Raw genomic sequence first — 26,108 nt, 5'->3', positions numbered from 1 at the left:
CCTGTTCTCAGGATGGCCACCTTGCGTTTCCCCTGGCACTGGCCACGATCCATATCATGAGATACTACATCAACCTGGCCACCAAGGAGTGCACCTTTCCTTCGCCAGACCTAAGACGATCATCGTCTGCTTCTTCATACTCATTCTCTCCGAAAGGTCGGTACCTACTTCCGTTCCTAACCCTAAATCCTCTCCTCCAAACCGTAACTTACCCAATCCCACTAGCTTCAGCAACCACAGTAACAGTACCACCTTTCTCTTCCGCTTCAACAACCCCCTCAACACCTTGGCCCGCAACCCGACACCATCGTCACCCATGTCCCATTCATAGGCACCGTTTCTCAGCCCCCAGCATCCTCCAAACCTTCGATATCTTCCACGACAACAGCCTACCACCCACCCATCTACTCTCTCCCCACGAACAACAACCCATCACTTCAACACAACCCAACCTCACAGATATCAACCAGATCCACCTCCTCGTAGAACTGGTAACCACCCGGTTGGCCGCGCTCCGCTTACCATATCCAACCAATATTGGACCAACACAAACGCCAACTTCACCAACTACGATGCCTGGATCAAGTATCTATCCACCTGCCAATTTTGGCTTTGGTGCCAAGCCAGGGGGGCTTGGGTGTGAAGTAGCGAAGGAAATGGGCCCTAGTATGCCGGAGGTCAGGCACGGGATGGCCGTATTCTCGGAGCAGACGCTGCTGGGGCTGGAGCAGGATGTGAGGAGGTGGTGTCAGGCTGTGTCGTGGGGGGTGTTTAAGGGCAACAGGGGGTAATTAGAGCTGCTATAATTGGTACGCTCGTCTAATAGAACACAGGAAAACAGAGTTATGTTTCGAGCATGGTAACCTCAACATCGTTACTCATATCATCATCCGATCATCTATATCCAAACATCTAAACATATAAACTCCTACACAACTGGCGTCCTTTCCTCATCAATCTCAATCCCAAACTCCCCCTTCGCCGTCTGATAACTCGCCTTCACCGCCTCACTCCCCAGCACCCTAATCTCCCTCTCATACGCCTCCGTAAGCCCCTCTTTCCATCCCCCAGCCTCCCCCAACAACCTCCCCAACAACGCCGCACCCCTCACCGCGGTATTCGCGCCGTTCCCCCCGGCAGGCGTCATCGAATGCACCGCATCCCCCAGCACCGTCACCCGCGCATCGTTCGGCCACTCCGGCACCCCCGATGGCGACGAGCACGTAATCCGCCAGAACGCCGCTTCGTTCACATTCATCTGGTCGAACAGCGGCTTGAAATTCGCGTGCCAGTTCTGTGTCAACCGCTGCGCGATATCCGCAACAGGTTTGCCCACAACTGCATTGATATCTTCCCCCTCCGGCGGCCGAATCACCCCCGGCCGTCCAACCATCGTCCACCCAAACTGCACATCCGGATCATTCATCTCCCCGGGCCTCACATTCGTAATAATCGAAATTGCCCCCTCGGGGCGTGTATCATCCTTCAAAATAAACACCCCTTCACCCAACCCCTTAAACGCCCCCGTAGGCGCCTGACCATGGATGCCCCGAGCACCGGTGTCGAAGACCTTCAGGCGGCCGCCGGAGACTTGTTTCGCGACTTTGGAACGAATCCCCTCGCCGCCGACGAGGAGGCTGCCTTCGATGGACTTGGTGCCGTCCGCAAATATGGCGCGAACGCCTGTGGGTGTACGTTCGTACCCCGTGACGTCTTTGGACCATTCAATGTGCTCTTCGCTGCCCTCAGCAAAGAGCTTGCGCATAGTGCCGCGGGCGATGCCGACGACTTTACCGTCGCGGGAGACGAGGGCTTGGCTGGGGCCGGTTGTGCCAGGGGGTGCGGCGGGAGGGGCGGGACCGGCGGAAGGGCGGGAGGAGATGGTTTCTCCCGTGATGGCATCGAGGACGGCAAACCCGCGGCCGAGGGTTTTGCCGCAGGCGTCCCAGAAGCGTTGGAAGGTTTCCGGGCCGAGGACGGATTCGATGGCGTCGAGGCCTTCGGCGGAGAGGCGGAGACGGTAGCCTTGGGCGCGGTAGACGAAGGAGGCGTCGCGCTCGAAGATCTTGAAGGGAATGTTGGAGCGGCGGAGGGAGTGCGCGAGGAGGAGCGAGGCGATGCCTGCGCCTGCGATGAGGACGGGTTTGTCTGTGGCCATGGTGGACGGTGATAAGCTGCTTGGTGACGGTTTAAACTTCTTAGCCCGAGCGACTGATCGTGAGATGCGAGTTAACCAGACTCGTGATGGTGCTGTTATAGTTTCTTATCTACTGTTCACGATCTTCACCTCGGAAACATTAATCAGCAACACGATCCCGACGGCCGCGCAGTTGAGCCGCAGAAGCGGGAGCAACCATTGTGGTTGCGTGACTAAATTCCGCCGTTACAGCTTACGAATACTTGCTAATCGGGAGAATGGCGTGATTGCTAATGGTCATTGAATCCTACCTGTGCACAGCGTTTGCAACACCAAGTTTAGTCTTGTGGAACTCATGGAATCTTGTCGCAAATGGATTCTGTGTCTCCATATTGCATCCGAGAATTTTCTCATTGCTGTAATTCCCTCCCTTCTGTGGTCTTGTTGGCTGGTTGTAATGCAGAGTTGAAGATGCCACGAAAAGACTCAAACTGCGGTCCCAAGTCAGCTCGGAGTTCGGCATCCGACATCGCCGAGAAGCAATTGAAACGGGCAACCCGCGGCTGAGCAACCACGCCGTGAATAAATGAAGGTCTGAATGATCTTGAATGATTAACGAAGTACAACACAGTCGTCGACAAGCCGCGAAAGTCCAGTTCCTCTCCGCTCCGTGTCCGTGTTGACGATGCTTCGTTCGGCGCGTCCGCCGCGTCGGATCAACCCGACGCGATGTCCTGCACGTCATCCGCCAGGGTATCAAGCCGACCCAACTCAATGGCTTCACGCTAAACCTTTCGGTCGCGACTCCCCGGATCCGATACTGCGCGCTTGGTGAATCGCACAGTCGCGGATCGCTATTGAAGAACAAAAGCGGTTAAAACCTCGGGATTCCTGCATGTCCTCTGCACCTGCCGCGGAATGTGGGCGCGCGACTGCCGCAGTTGGGGGTAAGCGTTTCACTGGCAACAACCTAAACAAGGCAGGAAAAAGGCCGCGGGACCCGCGATACCCATCGGCTTTACGGCCGTGGCTTTTCGGAGGATACAACGGTCTTAAGTGCTGTTGGACGCGCGATAATTCATGCGAGAACAACCGGAAATGAGGGCGTGGTATTTTGTTGGAGGAAACAGGGGTTGTTGGGGGCGGAATTCAACAACCCCCACAGGCCTTGGCACACGCTTTGGCGCTGAGTCGTCGGAACAAACCTCAGCTCAGGAGTTGACAATATCAAGGAACACAACCAACACAAGGAAGGAGAACCCCGCACAAGGCAGACTTCCAGCGCAGTTTCCCAGTTGAGTGGTTTCTGACAACGGGATTGGTTGGGGTCGAGATCGTTTGCGAAAAGGCGGAAATAATCGGGAGTTGTTTTCTGCAGCTGTCATAACACTCGGCCAGAGAGAGGGGGAAACCATGCTTGAGTTGGGTTCAGGTTTCAGGAATTTTGACCTAACTTTCACGCATTTCTCGTGCTATTCAGTAAGTTCCTTCGCGGCCTACAGACCTAGTACACCGGTCCGATCAAGTCCTTGTCTTCCGCTTCCGCCACGTCTGCAGTCCAAGCCGATGGATCACGGTCACTAGACCCTTGTCAAGTCACTGCGCGTCAAGTACTTGTGGAATCGCCAAGATGGTTCCAGGTTGAGTTGTAAGATACTCATAGCCGCCTCCACACCGGATCTAAACAAAAGTTTTGCACGCCAACCATGGAAGCGCGCACTCTGATTTTTGATAGCCTAAATACCGACACTGCGTCATTCTCTTTCCCCTCTACTTGTATCCTCCTGCCACTTGCCGTTAGAGTACATCTACAGCCGCCCACTGGGCTACTTGGTGGTGTCTGCCGGGGTCAGGAAAACTGTGAGGAAGTTGATCACGCTTCACGATCTCATTAATGAGGGATGAGACGGGCTCCGGAGGTAGCGACTAAAGCAGCTTTATGGTCAGCTTTCTCTTGGGAGGTGGTCCTAGTACCTACCTGAGGTATGCAAGGAAACATGCAATGATGGAACCGAGGGGGCAGGGGGGCGATACTGACCTCGACGGCTCGCCAGTTGTCAGGATTATGCACCGTTGGAACCCACTTAAGAGGACTGTGGTAGACGGTTCGATTAATACCAAGGCCATTCGTCTCTCCCAGCTTCAGGATGTAAGTGTGTGGATATGTTAAACTTACTTGGAGCACAGCAGCGTGTCACCGCCCTTGGCTTCCCATGTCAAATTCTCGGAGGTGTTGGACCTGTTGAAACCACTGCTGTATTCTGACGACGCAGACGCGGACACCGCCTGGGTTGAAAAGCTCGCACCGGCAGCTGCCCTCATGTTGCCCATCTTTTTCGTCGTGGTCTCGCCCCAGACGCAGTCCCATGACTTTGTGCTGTGGAGGCAGCCTCTAAGCTGGATTGCGGTAGGCAAGTAATGTCCCAGCAACATAAAGTAAGTGAACTTTTCATCACAAAAACGGCCCCAAAACCAAACCAGCTCCGACAACGGCCACCCACCAAACAGATCTCCAAATCGCTTAATCTTGGCTTCTTGGGCAGGCCCGGGACCCGTCTCTGCGATTGTCCTGAGAATTGCCATGCAATCCTCGGTGAGCTGGAGGGAACCGGCATCTAAAAACAAGCGACTCGGGGAAACTACATCCAAGCCACTTGTTATTGTCTTTCCCTTGAAATAGTGAAATTTTCTGCAGCTCACGTTGTATGCTACCCTCAGGACCGAGGGACTCAAAGCAGACCCATTCCCCGTACCACCGGCGCTATCCTGAGCTTGACGGCCGGAGAATGAGTTCTCAACGTATGCCTTTTCCTCCGCAGTCTTGATCTCGACTACGGTCACCGCGGAGTCATCAAAGAGCTGAAATTCAGGGGATTGCCTCGGCACCTTTGCCTCGAAGCTTGAAGGCTATCAGAGGTCAATATGGTCAGCTGGCAGTCTGGGCAGGTGAACCATTCGTATTGAACGTACCGGATCGTCTTGCCCGATGGAGCTCTCCACGCGGCAAGTCAATATAGAAGCCATGTGTTAGGCTGTTGTTCTTGATCACCACTCCCCATTCTTTCGCTGTCATGTCGGCTGGATGAATAGCGTTTCCTTGCGCCGAGGCACTCATCGCATATCCACTGGCGGATAAGGTGCCGGCTGTTGGCCTATTCCCGTTTCTCAGCAGGAACACGGTAATAAAGATAACCTCGGATTGGCTGCCGGATGTCACGGCTTTCAGGTTCTGTAGGAGAGGTTGGTAGATTAATTAGGACCTGGATGTTATACAGCCCCGAGTCATGGGCGGTCACGATGACATGAAAGTTCCTGGAAGGTGGCCCAGCGTACCTCTAGGGTGCATTCCACATATTCTTTTAGCGTCATGCTACCATCCACTACCGTCTATTGATCTTCCAGGCAGAAATGGTCATTTGGTCCCCTTCAAAACTAGGTAGTCAGCAAAACTTATCGGACATAGCGGAAGTGAAAGAGGTCTCCCCCTTCCGGTTCTCACGGATTCTCGAGGAACTTGCTCATCAACGAGAGCGATAGCTCCGACTCCTTCAGCCTCTCTTCCGCTCCCAGCTTTACCAACTCGGATCGAGTGGCTGACCCGCATATCGAAAAGTCCTTGATCTTAAACCGCACGAGGACTGGCCGAAAGTAGTTGTTGAGAACGATTGCAACGTTTGCCATTGTGTTGGACAATTCCAAGCCGAGAATCCAGGGTCAGTTCACACGCCGACTGATGTCAGTTCGAAGGTTGAAGGCGGGTCTGAAGCTCTGGAGGTTGGAAGGTCTTTAAACCCATGATTTAGGATATTTAGGTGGGTGATTGACTGCTACACGCACAACCATCTCTTAGCAGGTGGTTATCGCTCTGCAAGCAGGTATTCTTCCGCACCGCGTGTGACTTTTGTTGGGCAGCAATGCAGGCGAGTTGACGCGTCCTAGAAGCTTGAATCCCAATGCTCGTTGGTTACCACCACCAACCACCTGCATGTTCCCATCCCGCTGCAGCTCATTCCGCTGCAGGATTACCTTCTCGGCAGAGGCCTTCTTCAGACACCTATCACCGTCGATTACCATACACCATCACCTTTCAGTTAGGCTTCCTGTGTCAACGAAATCATTCTTCTGCCTTGTGAGACCTACCGTTCCTGATTAACACGGACCACTGAGCCCAGAACAGCATCAGAATCTACTACCTCTACGGCCATGGAATGGTTCACCGGCTCGACTAAGATAGTGAGCCCGTGGACCCGATCCGAGCTGGGTAAGTTACTGTGCGTGAATCCCCGAGAGCAACGAAATGGTAGATAATTAGTTCGGTCATTTCCTTTCAGCATCACATCGCATCAAGTACCTACTCATTGCAACAACAACTTCCCTCCACAACTTGTAAGCCACTCATCTACCCGCTCTCACATTTTACTATTATCCTTTGCTGTCTATCACCGTAACACCAACTGTAAGCCAACCTTCTTCCCAGAAGCCACCAATATGCCCGCCAACACTGGACGCTGTCCTGCTTGCAAGCCCAACCCGGCACACGCCCGCTGGAAGCGTGCGAACCCGGGAAGTGTGCATGCAGAGACGTAGATGACACCCACCCCGTGCGACTCTGAGGCCGTTCAGGCCAATGGAATGGCGGGTACGTACCTAAGGTAAGGCGTAGAAAAGCATCCCGTACCTACTGCATGCACGCAAGAGCGCCAAGGTCCCTGACAGCTCTACTGTCACATCATGATTCACTAACGCACCATTCTTACGTACCGGCTACCCAAAGTATCTTGCGAGTGTAGTGGCGAGCAAACAATGTTTCGACTGACATCGAACTCCAATCCACGCGACAGTCGCACGGCATCACCCGTTCGAGCCTCCCTTGATCTGCCATCCACACGACGAGGTCCTACCTGTAGTGGTGAGAAACTAAAATAGTCGACCTACAACCGCTCCTTGTCGTGCGACAGGAGATATGTAGCAACTATGATCTAATAACTGCCCCATGGAATAGTTCTGGACCATCGAGTCATACTATCCGCAACCCATGCACCCCGCATCCGGTGGTTGCGATTTCCGACATTTCGGGTCGGGCCGGACCACATTCCAATGCCCTGCGCAAGCTACCCCAGTCAAGTAAGGGAGAGCAGGCGAGACAAGGATTCCCCAACAGCTGACTCGCCACGCAACAATGATGGGAATCCAAAGACAATACTAACTCCTGACGAGGTGAATTCATTCAGATTGCAGAAAATAACAGGACAATAATAGTGATGTTAGCGTAACGTATCCCCGGAACTTGAGTTCTCCCTTACTTCGTAAACGGATCCTGATAACTGTCACACTCGGCTCTAAGGCCCATGTACAATCCCTACTCCACCGCCTTGTTCTGTACCAACTCGGGCAACACTTTTTCCCCCGGCCTAGACTCCTGCTCACTAGCCCCCGGGCGGCTCTGCCCCTCCGGCAAATCCAACCTCAACGCGGGGTCACTCGTCTCCACATCGGCCCCATACACCGGAGCCCGTAAATCATCCTCCGCCGTCTTCTTCCCCGTTACCGGATGCGGATAATGAAACGGCACCACCCGCGTATCCGGCCACAACATCTTCTGCTTTAATAGCTCATCCGGCCCCAACGGATCCTCCGGATATGTCACCGTAGGCCAGGGGATGTAATTCTTCTTGGTATGACTCCAGCCCTTCGCAAAATCCGCATGCCAAAACGGGAAATACCGATACCGGAACAACTTCCACACCCCATCTTCCTTGATATACTCGTTCTCATACAGCCCGCCCTCCCACCACTGCCGGTGGCCGCGCGGGTAGGACTCCTCGATGCTCTGGTGCGTGCCGGCTTGCATGAGCGTGCGCATGCGGCACCAGGCGTGGGTGCCGGTGTCGTCGACGTCGACGATGTCTTGCATCATGATGTGGTCCAGTAGCCAGCCGTGGACGGGCCCGTTGCGGCCGGCGACGAACATGCTTTGGAATCGGCCTTGGTAGAGACGTTTGATGCCGGCTTTGCCGCGGTAGCGTGAGCCGAGGAACTCGACGTAGGCGTCGGGGTGGTCGGAGAACATGTCTACGACCTGGAGAGGGGGTGAGTGGTGTTCGGGTTCTGTAAGATACAGACCGGATTACTGTAAAGATACAGGGGTGAACTCACTTCATTGTACAGGCATTTGTCGAGGTAATACCCGTATTTGTGATGACTCTTACGCACTTCAGCTTCGTCTGCGTTGCTGATGTTAGTTGTGATATTTAAATTGCTTACGTCGATTTAACGGCCTTGCCTGAAACGCGGGACAGCTCCTTTCGTAAGGCGCGCACTTCTTCTCGGAGTTCAGCAAATTCTTTCTCCATAATGACGATAAGAAGGTCCAGGAAACGACCAAGGCAGACAAGACACCACGTGGTGGTTAGGTTGCGGGTTTCAGCGTAAGGATCTCGATAAACATGCGGGTGGATGTTTTTAGTAATTAGGAGCTCACTCCTAGGTCTCCAAATTATGGTTTACTTATCCGCAAGCCCCATTCGGGTTTTGGGGTTGTATGTATGACCTCGCATATTGCCCCGCCGGCAAATGTCCAACGGCAGGTCAAACTCGGTACACCGTACGCTCGCTACTCATCTTGGGTAGCGAGCTGCGGCTTTCGTGCGGAGGAGTCTTGGACTTCGGAAAAGTATCTGCGCCCGTCTCCAGACTTACCGAGTATTTTGAATCTGAGAAGATGGCCCTCGGGCGCCACGTCGAGACTATCACGCGTCGAATGCCATCATAATATTCCGGGTGCTGTCGCGTGCCTTTCGCGGTTGAAAGTTTCGCCCCCTCCAATCTCCATAGGTTAGTTGACGTGGTTGTGTACTTTCCGACTGTTATCGCCTTCCTCTTGGTGTGTTGGTGTCGGCTTGGCCAAGCTCGAGCACAATGCTACCCAAGACTGTGAATCCAAATCGAGAAAGCCTCCAAATGAGGCTCGTGTTTCAACCACGAGATCTGAAATTCGAAGGTTTTCGGAGTTCTGCAGACCCCGGTCTCACATCAGGAGTTCATGATTCGGCAAGTGGGGGGTTTGTCACCCGCAATGGGTCTGAATTGGGCGATCAATAGGAATTAAGAAGACGACTTCGCATTTGGATCCAATTGAGTGCTGTTCCGCGTCAATGGGAAGCCGGCGGAAGTGATGATCCGACCGCGCGCGGAATTGTTCCAGCTTGGCGCCTGGCAATCATCAAGCCAATCTTGGGTGCGATTGCTCGATTCCGCCCGGAGCCCCATCAATCCCCCAAGCCGCCAAGCCTCCTCGGGGACCAAAAAAATCACTGCGGGGCCGAGGGCCATCGCCCCGGGCACCCCACCCCACTGTCCCGCAACGCTCCCTGCCACCTGCCCTCCTGCCCTGTAATCCTCAACTCTCCAGGCCTTCAAGGTTCCGTAATGAGCCAGCGGGAGGAAGGCACCACCCGCTGCATGCCCGACTCGCGTCGCTCCAGGGCCCAGGCCGACAGCTTTGAGTTTCTTGGAAGGCGCATCCGGGTTGGACCTGGCGTGAGATCTAGTTCCAGGGGCAACGCTTTAGTGTTGCGCACGACGGTCAGTCATTCCAACTCCCGTCCTTCTTTCCCAGCACACGAAACCACACCAACAAAACGACTTCCTTCGCGATATTTGACCTTCTTCAACGATTGACATTTTTACACGAACAAGCCTCTCGCCAGGGCTTAAAGCCTATGCAGCGCTATAAGAGGCCCAAAATTTCCGCCGGTAGCCGATCTCCCGCACGTCAGATCTGGGCCAGCCAACTCGCAAAAGGAAAACACGCTTCTGGGGCAAACCCATCGCCGACCATTATCGGACAAAATGACCGAATCAGCCCGGTCCAACGGCCGCATTGCGCGCACCACCCAACCTGCGCGCCACCTTCAATGCGCCACTTGGGACGATGGCATCTTCCATCAGATCCAGCACATTCGACAAGCTTCAAGATGCCGCCCTTGCAGGGCTGGTCCAGACTTCGGCTTCGTGCTTCGTGCTCTCTCGCCCAGGTGACGTGAACAGGCCCCAAGAGGTGATGTACTGTACATCCACTACACTGCGATCCTGGCCCCAGGCACCAACCGGGATGGGTACCCGCTGAGTGCGCTCACGCGCTCTGGCACTCCAGACCAGATCCCGGAGCATTGCTACTTGCAAAAAGATCGGAAGCGTGCAAAATATGGTGGACAGCCACACCTGGGAAGAGAACGGCCCCATCGCAAACACCGCCCTGACTCGCGAGTTCTTTCGGAAAGTAACCTTGGCGATTGCAGCGCCAATCACAGGTGCGGGAGACCCACAGGGGGCCGGAGATGGTCCCGAAACCCAGGGGATTCTGAGCCGGGTGGGCTCACCGGCTTGTCACAACAATGGGTGCAAAATGGGGGACAATGGATGCGCGCTTGTCACGTTCCAGCCTCGATCGACCACCCCCTCAACCCTCGCATGGCTGAACGGGAGGCTTGCTTGGGCACGACCAACGGTTCGAACGCTGGCCTTCCTTGAGCCTCCACTGCTCGAAACCCCTCCAAACTTTAAAAACCCCACGCTCTGGCCCTTGCCCGGAGCAGGCGTGAATCGGGGGTCCTGGATTTTTCGATGCGTCATGCCTTCGTCGTCGCAAACCCGCCTAGCTAAGGCCGCTGTCGCCGCCCTCGCCAACACCAGCACCACCACCACAACTACAACCTACGCGGCCCCCTCACCGCCCGCCGGTCTCGACGACACCAACCACTCACGCGCCAGCTCCACGTCGTCCGAGATGCGAAACAAAAAGTCACCCAAGTCGCCTCCCAAGCCCGGATCTTTGGCCGACCGCAAAGAGCGTGTTGGCCATCAGAAGACCCGCACGCAAAACAGCATTGCGTGTGGTACGTGCCAGAAACGGAAAACAAAAGTGAGTTTTAGCGGCCCGTGCCCCTGCATCTCAAAGTTGAACTCACGCCAGCGCGGGATCCTAACCCGATATCCCAGTGCACCGGTGAGCGGCCAAGGTGCAAGTCTTGCATCCGGCGCCATGACCCGTGCAAGTATGACGTGCGGGAGGGTTTTGTCTCGCGTCTCGCCGATATGAAGCAGACATCGGAGGAGTTGCAGCGGGAAAACGGTCAGCTCAAGCACATTTTCACCAGCATTTCGAAGGCACCAGAGACGGAAGCTTTCGAGGCATTGCGGAGGGTAGGGGCACAAGGCGACAACCCGCTACTTGCCCTCGAGGCCGTCGTTGACGCCGGTTTTCTCCGCCAACCCATAACGACCATCGATGGGGAGGTCAAGCGCATCGACAACGAAGCGTTAGCGGAGAGCCGGCACAAGTTGCCTGCGAAACCATGGACTTCAGTTGCCGGGGATGGGTTAGTGTCACATCTCATCTCGGATTATTTGAGTCGTGATGAGCAGGATCCCTTTGTCCACTGTCTGCTGCTTTTGGATTCGGAGCTCTTTTTGAGGGATATGAAGCGGGGCGATTTGGCAAATAGCCAGTTTTGTTCGCCTTTTCTCGTCAACACCATCTGTGGGTTGCGTTCGGTCAGTTGCATCCCCTCCCGTTAGCCAAGCCAGAGATGCGCCATGGGTTACTGACATCCCCCCGATCCCTGGTTCTACAGTTATTTTCCGAGAGAGTCAGGCATATCAATGCAGCTACAGGGACAGACCTCACCAAACGCTTCGCGGCCGAAGCAAAGAAGCACTTCGAGACCGAGGCGGACAAGCGCCGCGTCACCACCCTCCAATCACTGTACTACTTCTTCCTCTTCACATGTCATCTGAGCACGAATCGAGCGGGGTCACTTTACCGTCTCGCCGCTCTCGACTACATTCAAAACTCAGACGTGGAGAAGGTGGTGCTCATGAAGCCCCGCAGCTCCAACCCCGAGGATGCCAATAAGCGCCGGGCTTTGTTCAAGACCTATTGGGCCATCTTTAACTTTGAGTGGTACGTATTACTACAACACCATGGCTGCTTACATCCTTCTAGGCTAACGCTAATATTCCACGAACAGCATCCTCTGCAGTACTTACCTCAAGGCTCCAGCCATCAAAGGCCTCCCGCTTACCCCTCTGCCCTCATATGGACCGGACACCATTTTAAACCCGGTCAACGCCCTGTCACTTCTGCCTCCCCCGAATTCCTTTCCCAGTGTGAACGAGATATCTCACCTGCAGTACCGCGCCATGTCCTACAACATGAAGCCGCAGATGCCGGTCGGAGAAGAGCCTGACTTAGTGCCTCGTAGACACCTTCTCTATGAGCTCAGCCAACTGGAAGGCAGGCTAATTCCGGTGCCGCATGACGTGTACACCGAGGACAGCATAGTCATTCAAACAAAGTACGTGCCCAATCTTCCCTGTTCCTCACCCATTCCCTTTTGAACTCGAATCTAACTTGGCGGGCGTGCATAGAGTCTACCTCGACATGGTAGCCTACAATGTTCTCCGGCCACTGCCTTCCATGACCACGATTCACGTAGGCGATACCATAACCACTGCGAGGGCCCACCTTCTCGCCCTGGCTACGACCGACATCACCTTGATGCACACCTACCTCACGAAACGCGCCACTCCACAGTATTCTCCCGCCATCGTCATCCCACTGTGGTCTGCTGTCTTCACCTTCATCCCGTTTCTCGACGACATATCCACTCACGCCGCGTTCACCAGCGGCTGTGCCCTCTTACACAACTTTGAGCGCAACATGCATGGTATCAGGACGTTCCGCCGTGGCGTCCTAGCGGTGGCTTGGAGGATCGGAATGCCGCTGCCACAATCAGCCTTGCAGTATCTGGAGGGACTGGAGGACGAGGTGCGGACTGGCCAGGTGGAGTTGAGGGAGGTGCCCGTCGACTTCGTAATCGCTTTGCCGAGGGAGGTCTTGACCCGGGTCCTAGGGAAAGAAGGGGAAAATGCTGGAGGGTTGGATTTGGGAGCGGTATTGGGAGAGTGGGGAGAAGAGTTATTGCGGACCAAACCGCCTTTTAAAGAGGAAAATTTTTGAAAGAGGGGGAGAAGTGTGATAATGGCGGTGGAGGACAGAAGTTTTTGGGATTCAGGGTATCATCGAAAGAGGAGGAAAAGTTTCGAAGGTAAGAGTTGAGATGATCACACAAGTATTGCTTTATGGGGGGGGGCTATTTGGCTTTATTTTTTTCTCTCTGCATTGCACAGATTGGGGGTTATTTGGCTTCGATACTTTACGCCTCACGGTGCAAGTCTGGGCGTTGATCTGGAACTCCGGTTGGTTTGGTTTGGTTTGGCTAGGCATGGACATGGACATGGGCACATTCGCTGGTAATGGGATATCGGGCTGGATGGACGGCGTCACAGTTCGTTTGAGGGGGACCAATGTTTGGTCTCATGTTTGGTCGTGTGGAAATGAAGGGCGGCGTTACACTAACTACGGAAATGTGGGGATACCATGGTTTTGGGGGAGCATTGTTTTGGGTTTATTTGTGGGAAATAGTTTTTTGTTTTTGTTCTTTCGATGGGCTTGGGGTATATCTGGCCTGTGTTGTTTCGGTACAACAAAACTTACAAAACTTACACATTCATGGGTAATTAGGTATTAGAGAGTGAACTCATAAAAGTTACTCTGATCAATAAATTGTTTAAAAATTGAATGACTTGGTTGAGAGATGTTTGTGCCACGGCTCTTGGCAACGAGGTGAACATCTCATCGTGCAACTAAGTTGCGAGACGTAATTAATTAAGTTGCAAATAGTCAACATGAGCGGCAAAAAAGTCACCGTAACAAAATCATTCAGGCCTTATATTTAAAATTGTTCTTGTAGATCTCTTTGATCTTTCTAAACAATCAACATTATACTCAGACGCATCTTTACCTCCTGCCGATGCTTGCTATTTTCGCTTGGACACAATGGAACTACAAAACGTTAATTACCCAGATAATTAATCATCGCAGTGAGATACAAAGTAGTAGAAACTAGAGAAGATAATTGCTTATAATTAAGTCAATACTCTCAACTATCCAAGGAGAATAATAATATTTTGATGGAAAATGAATAACAACATAATCACGTCCCTAAGCTGTTTAACTTTCCACGCAAAGCAAAAACTGGTGATGGTATCTTTTGAACAAAACTGATTAGCCGGAACCTCGAGTTGCAGATACGACCATCTTAAGTCATACCCTCGCCTTACGGGGCATCGGGCAGAGGGCATATTTCGTACCACTCTGGTACCAAGTTGGTGACTGACATGACTGCAACCCCAAAACAGAACGATTAACTACTTCATTCAGATATTGGATCTAATTAACAAGACAGCTTTTCATGTCGGGTCATCATCACAGACCAAACGCTGCTGTTATCACTCTGGTCTACAATGAGATTGACCTTGTTGCTCATGTATGGTGGTACAATAATAATCACATGAAACAAACTCACTCACTTTCATCGAATTGGAAGGTGTCATACACTTATCACCGGACAAATTCCTCACTCATTGTTAACTGCATTGGTTGAGCCAAATCCAAGCTTTAACATACATGGGTTCTTTCGCCCTGTTTCCACCGCCCTAATGTGCCTGATATGAAGTCGAAACACTGAGATTTATTCTGTTGCCCAGGAGACAGGGCGTCCACCCTCTCTTCGGCTTTGCACCCACATTTGGGCCAGCCCCCACAGCCACTTAGATATGAGAAGGAGTGCCGGTAGCTTGGATCGGAACCCCAAGTCAACCACCGTGGGCCTGAGGACCCCCACGGTTCCTTCAATCTACTATCCCCGGACGGACGGATCAGCTCTCACTGCTTGTCGGATTCCCTCGAGCTGCTAATTCTCTCACTCTCTTCTCGATGTTGTGGCGCTGGGTGAAGTCTTGCTCTCGGGCATGTTGACGCTTTCAAGCTCCTTTCCCAATTGTGAAGTGATGAAGGATCTTGACCGTTCTCGCGGCCCGTCTCGTACAAGCTGCCTGTCGCTCACCATAGGGAAGGGATATCACCATCGCCTTTACCAACCCGCTCATATAACTAGCTCCTGAAACTTTAATTCACCTCCCATAAAATCTATCAGCCTCATCAACATTTTTTCCACCAATGCCCTTCCTCTCTCGTGATGTTCTAAACAACCGCAGCATGAGGAATAGGCACACAGCCCCTTCTCCCAACAGCCGTACTTTTGCGCGCCGTAAATAGCCGCCGATCAAAAGGTGGTGCACCTTTTAATCAACTCGTAATTAACGCGGTCGCCTTTGCTTATCCAAACTCAATAGTACACCAGAGCAGAACCAACCAACCAGGTGTTATAGCTAACCCCCGACCCAAATGCAATCGGCAATGAATTGGAGGTGTTCTTTTCTTGATTCCTTCCCTCGGTCCGTTTCAGCACGAGTGCGCCTCGCGATGAGGAACGTTACCCGGTTTGAAGCAAGCTGGATTTATTCTCCGGAGTCACACACGGCTCGGCGGCACCGGGAAACGATTGTCCATTTCATTCGTGCCTGTTTCAAGACTCCGGATACGATGCGCGCGACGGGCTTTCCCCATCGCCTTGCTTTACTTTCTCCCTTCTTCCTTTTGGCGTCCTTCGCGATGTTGGGCCGAAATTTAACATTGCAGGATCATCACGTATCAAGGCAGCCAAGCTCAGCTGAGGGTTTTCGAGCGATAAAAAAAAGACAACGACGGAAGCAGTCATTCTCGTCGCCGACAAGCGAAAGGACCTCGAGGGGCGAAGGTGGATCACGGGTTGTTGCAGGAGTTTTGAGCTGGGAAGAGGAATGGGGGGTTGTCGGCTCGACGGCCCGGCTGTATCCTTTCGCCGTGTCAGGCGTGGCAAGTTCACACCACCTCCACTTGAGCGGGAAGCCAAGTTTTAGGGTGCGGATGTGCGGGCCATGGTAGTATCGCTCGCACTAATGTTTATGGGGGTCATTGTTGGTGGATTGAATTCTGTTTATGCTTGTGCTTGCTATGAGTGAAGCCATCCAGGGAGGCTCAAAATTTGCCTGTCGAAAACCGTCTGTGTAAACACTGTCGATCGAGCGCTATTTATAAGATACTCCCCTTTTGTTTTTCCTTGCTATCGGAGAATTTACCACCTTACCGGAGCGGGTTCATGGTGGTTGGTTACACGTGGATCTCAGTCGTGACGTTCCGTTGCAGCAGTGAGATGCCAGAGTATCATTCTGAGCCTGCTGGGCCGGGATGGAAGTTGTGGGTCATTGGGCACTTCCCAATCCGGCCGTCGGACAAAGAAAAGGGTCCCGGCATCGCGGCTGTCTTCTCCTGCCCGGCGTTGCGGTCTGGCATGCCCTTGGCCGCGGCCTGTAGGAGGATTTGGCGAATTTCGTCATCCCGCAGGTACTTTTTTGTTCTTCCTCGCTCGGAGGTATCTCGGCTTGCCGTGTCTGCCCAATGGAACGAACCGTTGGGGCACGAGCGGCTCGATTCGGGCTTGCAGATGCAAGTCTGGGGAAGTTCTGGGGGGGACGGGCGGCCAAAGAGTAACTACCGTGGGTGATAGACATGGAGTACATACAAATCTGTCAACAATATGTAAGCCACAAACAGCCTGCATGCTGTGCAGCAAGAGGGAGAATACAGACAGGATCGGCAGTGAGGTTCTGGACGGGTTGGTCCGGCTGGCGCGCGCGAGTTAAACCCAAGTTTGGGGGACCAGTCTGGGGAATCGGTCTGGGGTCCCGTACAGCGAGCACAGTACGCGATTGTGAGAGAATGGATGCCAAGAGGATGCGGCACTTCGGGAGGGGGAAAGCTTCCAGTTGTTCTTCGATTGCTTCCATTCCGGCCGTCCGTGTTATGCTATTCGCTGGCTTGGTTTTGAATAGCGGTTCGGTGACAGCGATGAGTTGGATCCCAGCGTTTCATCGTGGTATGGGGCGGATGTTGAACAAGAAACTCTCCGCCCGTGTTCGCCCCCGCTTCCTGGTTCGTAGGGCCGATAAGCTTTCTTTTTCGGAGTGCGAGGGTTGGATGTTTCTGATGATGGTGCGGATGTTGTGTCGCCAACTCAGGGAGTGCGATCGTCTTGGTTTTCCAGCACTTGGTTAGATATTATTGTTTACCAACGTGGTGCCTTCTTGTCATTACTGTTCAGGGGTCGTCCAAACCTTCATTTCAGTATCCGATGCTCAATTTTGACTCGTAGTCGTTCATCACCGCCGACCACGCAGTGCGCAAGGCTGTCGGCGTTGAATTCCCCTCGCCCGAATAAACAAAACCCAACCTACATGAGACGACTTGCTTCGTTGAAACCAACCAACCCCACGGCCAGCGCGCATCGCGCCCAAAATCTAGTCTCCGGATCCTCGCACGTGTTGCCGGGCGGACGTGCAGAGTCCGCCGTAGAATCCGGGGTTAATTTGGCTAATCAGGCACCTCATGCGGTTTTTGCCCGTATGGTCTGGAAGCTTTCCCCTTTTCTCACCCCCTTGTCGTGCCTTTTCTTGGCATCCCACTCCCCCCAGATCCCACCTACCCACCCACGCCCAAATCGAGTTGCACCCGGGCCGTCCAGTATTCGCCTTCAAAAACCTTCCCTCCCAATGCAATGCACGCTCCTGCACATGTGACATCAACACCCAAACGGCCAGCCAAACAAGGCGGCATGAGAATGGAACAATCTCGGCTGTATTATTGCCCTAATTGGGACTTGGACGGTAGAGTATAGGTTACCCCAGATGCGGCAATTGCCCGAACTGCGGCCTGCCCCAGATCTCCCCAGACACCACCGGCACATCTTTTGATGGGGTAATGGGGAATCCAAGTTCGCTGTGTTGGCCCTTGCGGCCATGTTGTCGTCGGGCAGGGTTCGGGGAGTTGAATGCTCAGGGGTGTGTCTGTTGTGTTATTGGACATCGGTACTGTACATCCTAGGATATTAGCGTGTTGACGCTTTTCCCCTCGAAGAACGGACGGTCCGTCGGCGGGACCCGCCCAAGAGGAACCCAACGAGAAGGGTATGTACAATGTAGCTGGGTTTCCTAGCTTTTTTTAAAGCACGGGGGTCATGCCGCCGCGGAATGCCTTCATCCTGTCTGTTCGCCCAGTTTCCCGCCCTGGATGACTACTTAGGTAGCATCAACACCCAGATCTGGCCCCTTCCCACGGAATCCAGTTTTCCTCTCTTCCGCCTTGGCCAACAGTTCGTTCAAGTCTCACGATCGGGTGGTTGGAACCGACGTTGCGGCTCTGGGCCAAGGAACAACAAACGTTGTTCTGCGGGCTTTCTTCCATTTTCCTTCTTTTTTTGCCAGGGGTTTGTGTATTTGACGCGTGTGCTCACCCCGTAAGCCCACACGCTCCGACACTGCACCGCCCACAACCTTCCTCCAACGGAGCTTCGTCATCGACTCCTGCTCCGGACCATCGTTCCGATCGTTTGCGGAATCTACTTAGGCTTTCCCGAGTTGCGTTAAAGCCTACGGCCCTACCCGCAAGAGACCCGTCCCGGTTACCAACAACCTAACAACCTAAAGAAAGAACCTCAACAACACTCGTTGGCTCGGATTTCTATTTTTTTCTCTTTTACCCTCGCAGCGTACAATCACTCACTCAGCTTGCACCTCTTCTTTTTACTCTTTGTTCGCTCGCCTCTTCTTCTTTCTTTGCATCATCACCCTCGCCCGCTTACCCACTCACCTACCACAAAAATACACACACATCCACACTCCCAAGTCAAGTCGCCACAATGGGACTCAAACCAGACTGGTCGCACCACGAGCAGCAGCCCCTGCCCGACGGCACGACCATCTCCTCCACCGCCTACGACGACGCCGAAAAAGGCATCTTCGACAGCACACCCACTCTCCCCGTGATCGCCACACCACCACCAGTCGCACTGCTCGACGAGAAGAAAGTCATCGAAACCGTCAGTTCCGCTACCGACGGCACGGTGACACCACCGACTGCCGCGGGGACAGTCACATCAACAGGAGTCGTTGAGAAGAAGAAGCCAGCAGCAGCGAAGCCGAAGCCGAGCAAGTGGATTTTATTCCAGCTGTGGTTTAATACGTACCGGAAGTTCTTCACGTTTGTGACGTTGTTGAATTTGACGGGGATTATTTTGGCGGCGGTGGGGAAGTTTGAGTATGCGGAGAATCATTTGGGGGCGTTGGTGCTGGGGAACTTGCTTATGGCCGTGTTGATGCGGAATGAGTTGTTCTTGAGGGCGTTGTATTTGGTTTCGATTTATGGGTTGAGGAGTGTAGGTGGTCTCTTTTCATTTGGTTCACTCTGTTTTGTTGAGTTGTACGACGCTGACATATCTTTAGTGGGCGCCGGTTTGCATCAAGGTGGGCGTGACGTCGATTCTGCAGCACGTGGGTGGTATTCACTCTGGCTGTGCCCTTTCTGGTGCTGGGTAAGTCGATAATCCCTAAGTTCAGTCAAAATCAGGACATAGCTAACAGACTTAGGTGGTTGGTTTACAAGGTCGTCGATATCATTCGGTATCGCTCAGTGCAACACAGCTCTGTGATTGCCACAGGCATCATCACCAACGTTGCCGTCATCATCTCGGTGTTGAGTGCCTTTCCCTGGATCCGCAAGTCAGTTTTACACCCCCAAAATCAAAGGTTGCCACCGTAAACTCACTATGTCTAGTAACTACCACAACACCTTCGAGAGGCACCACCGTTTCATCGGCTGGCTGGGTATTGCAGTGGGTGGACCACCCCAGTTGATGTTCGAAACCGATGACTAACAACAACAGGCCACTTGGGTCTTCGTGATCCTGGGCAACGTTTACGACATCAAGCGCGGCGAGTGGAGGACCGACGCCAACACCCTTCTCAGCGCGCAGGAGCTGTGGTTTGCTGCGTTCATGACCATCTTGTAAGTCATTCACCATCCCTCACTTGCTCTCGAGCCACCACCACTAATCTCATATCAACAGCGTCCTCATCCCATGGGTCACCCTCCGCGAAGTCCCCGTCGAAGTCGAGATCGTAAGTCCCTTCCTTTCCCTGCCCCCACAAGACGTACATAATTAGTGTAGTGTAGCTAACAAGGGTACCTTGTTCCCAGCCCTCCCCCAAAGTCGCCATCCTCAAGTTCCAGCGTGGCATGCAGCAGGGTCTGCTGGGCCGCATCAGTCGCACCTCCATCATGGAATACCACGCCTTCGGCATCATCAGCGAGGGCCGCCGGTCTGGCTGCCACTACATGATTTGTGGGGTGCAGGGGGATTTCACTAAGGAGTTGGTGGCTAACCCGCCTAAGACGGTTTGGACGCGGGAGCTGAAGTTTGGTATGTCGCCCTTTTTTCTTTATTTTCCCTCTCCCTTTTTAGCGGGTGACTGTTTTTTTGCGCGCGGGTGAGAGGGTTAGGTGCTGGTTGAAAGGTTCTTCGTCGTCCGTGTTGCCCGATTGGGAAATGACGACAGGTTGGATGGCTGAGCTAACCCGGCTTTGTTTTCCGCAGCGGGTGTTGGGCACGCCTCGGCCATGTTTAAGCGAGGCATCCGGATCTGTACCGGAACGGGCATCGGCGCGGCACTGTCCACTTGCATCCAGAGCCCGAATTGGTAAGTCCCTATTAGCTGAGAGACAACCAAAAAAAACACCTCTTGGTGGTTTTCGTGCTCGATGTGAGAATGCTTACACAGACACACAATAGGTTCCTCATCTGGATCGGCTCCGACCAAGAAAAGACATTCGGACCGACCATCACAGGCCTGATCTACAACAACATCCCGTCCGAGCGCATGATCCTCTGGGACTCCAAGAAGCGGGGTGGCCGGCCCGACAGCGTGAAGCTGCTGAAGGAGGTGTGGGACAGCTTCGGCGCCGAAGTCATTTTCATCACCAGCAACAAGCAGGGCAACGACGAGATGATGCAAGGTTGCCGCGCGGGTAAGTCGGGAAACCATCCTTTTTTTCTTGTCCTTTTTTTACTCGAGAGTTCCCTTTTCGCCTCCTCGTTTTCCCCTTTCCAGGAAACCGGAACCAGCCAAACGCGGGAAAGGGCTTGGCAAAAGGGCCCTGAAACGGGGCCGTGGGGACGGGACGGGAAGAGAACCACGCCGCTAACCTTTCCTTTTGCAGCTGGCATGGATGCATTTGGCACGCTGTGGGATTTCTAGCGCACGGGCGAGAGCGAGAAGCCTTCTTCGACGATACTTCTTCACCTGCGCGGTCCGACTTGACGCCGGGATCGACGGCGCTGACGGCGGTCCTTTTTTTTTATTTTCTTTCTTGAAGAGGCGGATGGCAGGAATTCCGTTAATTCCCATTTTACACGCATACGCTCGCATACGCAGCACACATTTACAAACCAGACATTGCATGGGGAGTTAGCATTTGGGAGGGGGCTGGGATTGCGAATAGAGGGGCATGGTTTTGTTTTTGAGCTTTTGATTTGTGGTCGGATAAAGTCAAGATTTCTCTTTTACTACTATTGCTGGAGTTGATGCATGATAAGCCGCGGGGCTTGGGATGTTTTTTTGATGCGTTGAAGAGCGAAGAATTGGCGATGGATTTTTGATGTTATTTTTATCCTAAAATTTCACAAAGACAGAGACAAGCATGGATTAGGACAGGTTTAATCCAAACTCCCCAATTTCATGCACTCCCTCCCGGGAACCCGATACACCAAGACAAAAACTCACCAAGAACCCGATCTCAAAACACCACCCAAGGTAATAAGCTTATCCTCCGTGCCTCCCATGAAGCACGTTCCGTTCCCTCCAAAAAAAAAAAAAACAAAGGGCGTCGGGCCGACATGGGTTCCCTGAGCCGTTGACCCACGCAGCCTTACCGAACCCAGACAGGAACGCCAGGGCAGAGCGCAATATGACAGGACAGCAACTCCGCCGGACAACCCCGCCCTCCAACGGAGCGACAAGCGCCGATTCGGGCACCGGCCGGCGTCAGACCGCGTCAACTCCGCCTGGGGGGGCGCGCCATCACGAACGGTCGCGTTCGTCGGTCCATCCTTTTCGTGGGCTCCCCTGCCGATCAGAGCGTTCTTCAGCGAGAGGGCAGGCTTGGCAGGGCATGAATTCGAACAAAGAAAGCTTCACATCGCTGCGCCTCGACGTCACTGCCGCGAAAGCTCCGAGGTCAGACGGAGCGAAACCAGGAATTCGCAAAACCCAACGGTGCCACGCCACTGGCTCGCAGAGGGATCTAGGAAAGCTGGGATTACACCCGGCCCGGCACGGACGGAGGTGGCCGGGCAAATCATCACAGGAACGAGGAGGAAGTGCTGCGCCAAGAAAACACGAAGCACCATACTCTGTACATAAGACCAAGGAATATCGCCAATTGCGTGAAATATCAAGGTTCATGCTCAGCCCAGGAACCGCCATTCCATTCCATGGCGAGTCATGGCGACACTCTAGTGTAGGACTGCGGGAGGTCAAAGAAAGCCCAGGCAGAGCCAAGCCTCGCCGAAATGAGTAACCAATGTGATCCCGGTCCGACGAACCCCCCGCCCCGTGCTGCGTCGCAGCACTGCAACTGCGCTGCAGACCTGCGCGACACGCAAGACCTTCTAGAGCTTCTCGAAGGACTTGAATCAGCCCCTCTCTCCCCTGGCGGGCACGCCGATATGTCTCAATCCACTGTAATCCCACATCAGACTCCCACATCAAAACCTCACACATGCTGTGAAGAAAGCATGATGAATCAACCCCTCAGCATCCCAACGCCCCACCGCGGTCCTTCCCGTGTTGCACTCATCACTCACTCACTCACTCACTCTCTCCCGTCACTGACTGTAAATGACCATAGGCAGTAATCGTATTCCAGATTAACTCACCATACCCAGAGCCCTCCTGACCTGTCGGTATGTACATTGCAGGAAAGCAAGGCGCAAGAGAAAACCCAACTTTCCCAAATCCAGCACGGGCACCGCTCCCGTCCTTGCTATCCCCGTCCTCGCTATCCCCGTCCCAGTCCGTCCCAACCCGTGCCCAGCCCAGCCCGTTGCGGTGACGCCGGGCTGTGGGTTAAGGGTGTGGGGGTTCGTTAACTGGGCACGCTGGGCACGCTGAGTGGGTTCCGGCAGACGGGGCCGAAGTTACCGGGGCGGGACGTGCACTCCTCGCAAAGCGTACTGCAAGCAATCAACGTGACTGTGTAATTTGAGGGAGGTCAAGTGAGGTCAGGTGGGTGGTGGGTTTGGTGTGGTTTCGGATTTGAGATTGACAGGGGGGGATGACCGGGTGGGTGGGTGGTGAGGTAATTCAGGGCGGGAAGGACAGTACCGGCGTGCTTCGATGTGGGTGGTTGATGGGAGAGTTATTTTGGGATTTGGGTTCGTGTTTGGGGAGATCTGGGAGATCGGGTCTGGGGGCTTGGGGGTTTGGTTGCGTGGCCTTGGGGGCTGGGTTAGGGTTAGGCTGAGGAGTAAGGCTAATTCCCAAGGTTAACGCCGATGGGTGATAGAGGACTATTCGTACAAGGTAGAGCTTATAGTTGTCTGACCGCATAAGAGGGGGTTAAGTGTAATTACTACGGAGGAGTCGTCAAGGTTAGAGACGTCGGGCTGTATGAGCCATGAAAAATAATGGAAAGAAAAGTCAGGGTTTGAGTCTTGCTTTCCTCTACTTAGATATGTGTTATTTGCTTGACTGAGCAGGTCTTTACCTAAGTTGTATGTCCGTCTTTCCATCCGCAAAAGTTGATATATAACAGATGTTGTGTCACATCTACTCTCGGATTTGTAGAGGAACCGATACCGGAAGCGTCTGGTGTTCCTTTACTACCAGTTAGTTGCTCAACTTTGAGATGGGTTGCAAGAACGAATTCCAGTGTACCTCGCCGCATACTCCTTTTGTTACGGTCATACACAGGTGACTGCGCTTTGCCAACCCAAGGCAGCTCGCTGCGAGCCGGTCGTGGGATCCTGTCTCTGTTCCTTTATCATAGCGTGCGATTTGGGGAGACAATATGATACGTTTCGACTTAAAAGCTAGATATAACAGGGTTGTATCCCATGTTGTTTCAACTATGGTCATTAAGGTAGCGATTTGGTAGCCAAGTTAGTGGCGCTAACGCCTTGTTTAATGGACGAGGTCAAAGAATCCATCGTTGACATATCATATCCATTTTATGGTGGCCCCAAGTAACACAATAATATTCAAAAGAACATCACGAAATACCAGTGTGACATACAGGCATCCGTTTCAACACTACCACCTGCAGAAATATCTTACTACACCCGCCCAACCACCATAACAAGATACCATTCTACCCACCAAACCCCCCCAACCCCTTGACTTGTCAAGAATCCATCATTATCCCTAATTACGCCAGCACCTTCTACGCAAACCACGATGGTGGTATGTTCTGAGATCCATGGTGATAGCCGCCGAACCCAGCCCACTTCAAGTTTGATGATCTGTTGTTCATGAGTTGCATTGTATGATGTAAAACACGTCGTCGAGGCGCAACAAGGTATGTACACGATTTCCTCCCAGTCACCGATCGCAATGCGCTCGACCACATGTCGTACTATGTACGATGGTGAATCTCGTTCGAACCCTGCGGGGTTCTTTCCGCCGTGGTGGCTAACCTGGGCTGCCCATATCAAGGCTATTCAAAAACGATCCTCAAATGATCCTCGTTAGCAGCAGTCAACAAGGCGTCTTGAGAACGTTTGTGGACTGCTGAGTCTGGAATATAGGTAAATTTGTTGGAGTCGAAACTGGGGATTTGTATTGATCTGAGAATCTCAGGCGTGTTGAATGGAGGGGATGTGAGACCCGAAAGATGGAAAGGCGGATCGGGCCCGAGATCTTTGTTGATAAGTTAAGGGACAAGGGGGTAATTAATGGGTAGTCTGAGATTGAACAATATGATTTGATAGGTCCCTGGTGCGTTTACAGTAAGGTCTTTCTCTCGAATCCCGTAATCGACAAGGTATTTCCGTGATCCGGTTATCGAGAAGTAACCACTCGGTCCCCCAGAAGACGTATCTCTTCTGAATATATAACTAATCCGCGTCTTTCAGACTCACATCACCTCGGGCAAGTGAGATGAATCTCATGGCTCGCCACCCATTGATGGAATCTGTCGAGATCGTAAAGGAGACTGAAAGAGAGATGGACAAGACCGGAGAGGAGTGAGCCGAGATACTTCCGGATTGATCTGCAGACCTCGGGGCGGGAGCTCTAATCATGACCCGGAGTGAAGTGGAGTTGATTGGGTTGGTGATGCCCTCAAACCTGAGCACCTCACAGTAGTAGGATGCGTCGCCATTGATGAGTCGGTGTTGGGGTAGTAATCATAACGCGGGAATTGCCCACACGCGGGTACCCACGGGTGGGTACAACCCGAACCATACGGGTTATGGGTAGCAGATATGGGTAGGAACCAATCTTTCGGGTCCGGGTTGGGTGAGACCCAATTCTAGTGTTGAATGTTGATTTGGCTCGTATATGACCTCTACCCCCATCGATATAATCTCTTCTTCATGATCTCACCCAGGTAGGCAGCGCTGGTCCCGTGATGGCAAGCAAACATACGTAACCCAGAGCATGTATAAGGCGGTTACAACGATGGTTACAGTTTGGTTACATTCTAGGCTCAACCCATATTTCTAGGTATTTCTAGACCCAACTCATTTAAACCCAAACCCACATGAGTAATTATCCAAACGGGTTATGGGTTGCGTTTGGGTCCTACCCACACGGGTACCCATGGGTAATATCCAGCGCAGTATCAACGGGGTACCTCGCCATAGCAGTGCACTTTAATGCCTTTACTTGCATTAATGACATCCCTGTTGATACATAACCTGCTCCAACATAAGCAACGAAAGGAACACAAACGTGATGCTCGGGAGAAAAGCTTTCCTGCCAATCCATGTAGAGTAATCTAGCTGGATGGACGTCGACTGAGAACATGGACCGGATGGTCCCTTACGCACATGGCTAGACGGCAGCCAAAATCGCCGTGGTAGTCCGTTAAAATGGCGACTGGGCTGGACAAAACCTTCTTCGGGCCTCTTGG

General features: G+C 53.1%; 5 protein-coding genes across 5 annotated transcripts; 2 read left to right on the top strand and 3 right to left on the bottom strand.

The window, feature by feature from the left end:
* Nucleotides 1–928: 928 nt before the first annotated feature.
* C8A04DRAFT_14005 (uncharacterized protein) lies at nt 929–2,158 on the bottom strand (the record flags this gene model as incomplete). Its single annotated transcript, XM_062777931.1, has 1 exon — nt 929–2,158. One exon carries the CDS (start codon nt 2,156–2,158, stop codon nt 929–931), a length of 1,230 nt encoding a protein of 409 aa, XP_062634894.1.
* Nucleotides 2,159–4,309: 2,151 nt separating this feature from the next.
* C8A04DRAFT_30892 (uncharacterized protein) lies at nt 4,310–5,161 on the bottom strand (the record flags this gene model as incomplete). The annotated part of the gene is made up of 3 exons (XM_062781555.1): nt 4,310–4,534; nt 4,838–5,044; nt 5,108–5,161. The coding sequence occupies 3 exons, from the start codon at nt 5,159–5,161 to the stop codon at nt 4,310–4,312; spliced, it is 486 nt and encodes a 161-aa protein (XP_062634893.1).
* A 2,335-nt stretch (nt 5,162–7,496) lies between these two features.
* On the bottom strand, nt 7,497–8,490 carry C8A04DRAFT_39029 (SnoaL-like domain-containing protein; the record flags this gene model as incomplete). Its single annotated transcript, XM_062784435.1, has 3 exons — nt 7,497–8,216; nt 8,294–8,361; nt 8,421–8,490. 3 exons carry the CDS (start codon nt 8,488–8,490, stop codon nt 7,497–7,499), a joined length of 858 nt encoding a protein of 285 aa, XP_062634892.1.
* Nucleotides 8,491–11,233: 2,743 nt separating this feature from the next.
* C8A04DRAFT_39028 (uncharacterized protein) lies at nt 11,234–13,160 on the top strand (the record flags this gene model as incomplete). The annotated part of the gene is made up of 4 exons (XM_062784434.1): nt 11,234–11,692; nt 11,773–12,101; nt 12,169–12,495; nt 12,569–13,160. 4 exons carry the CDS (start codon nt 11,234–11,236, stop codon nt 13,158–13,160), a joined length of 1,707 nt encoding a protein of 568 aa, XP_062634891.1.
* Nucleotides 13,161–18,837: 5,677 nt separating this feature from the next.
* On the top strand, nt 18,838–21,232 carry C8A04DRAFT_39027 (uncharacterized protein; the record flags this gene model as incomplete). The annotated part of the gene is made up of 10 exons (XM_062784433.1): nt 18,838–19,353; nt 19,421–19,509; nt 19,565–19,696; nt 19,752–19,809; nt 19,861–19,982; nt 20,044–20,095; nt 20,175–20,397; nt 20,572–20,674; nt 20,767–21,002; nt 21,195–21,232. The coding sequence occupies 10 exons, from the start codon at nt 18,838–18,840 to the stop codon at nt 21,230–21,232; spliced, it is 1,569 nt and encodes a 522-aa protein (XP_062634890.1).
* Nucleotides 21,233–26,108: the final 4,876 nt, after the last annotated feature.

The sequence above is a fragment of the Dichotomopilus funicola genome (assembly GCF_033296635.1).
Source record: "Dichotomopilus funicola strain CBS 141.50 unplaced genomic scaffold C8A04scaffold_57, whole genome shotgun sequence".
Classification (NCBI taxonomy): Eukaryota; Fungi; Ascomycota; class Sordariomycetes; order Sordariales; family Chaetomiaceae; genus Dichotomopilus; species Dichotomopilus funicola.
Note: the sequence above shows the minus strand (reverse complement) of the source record. Positions and strands in the feature narration are given on the sequence as shown.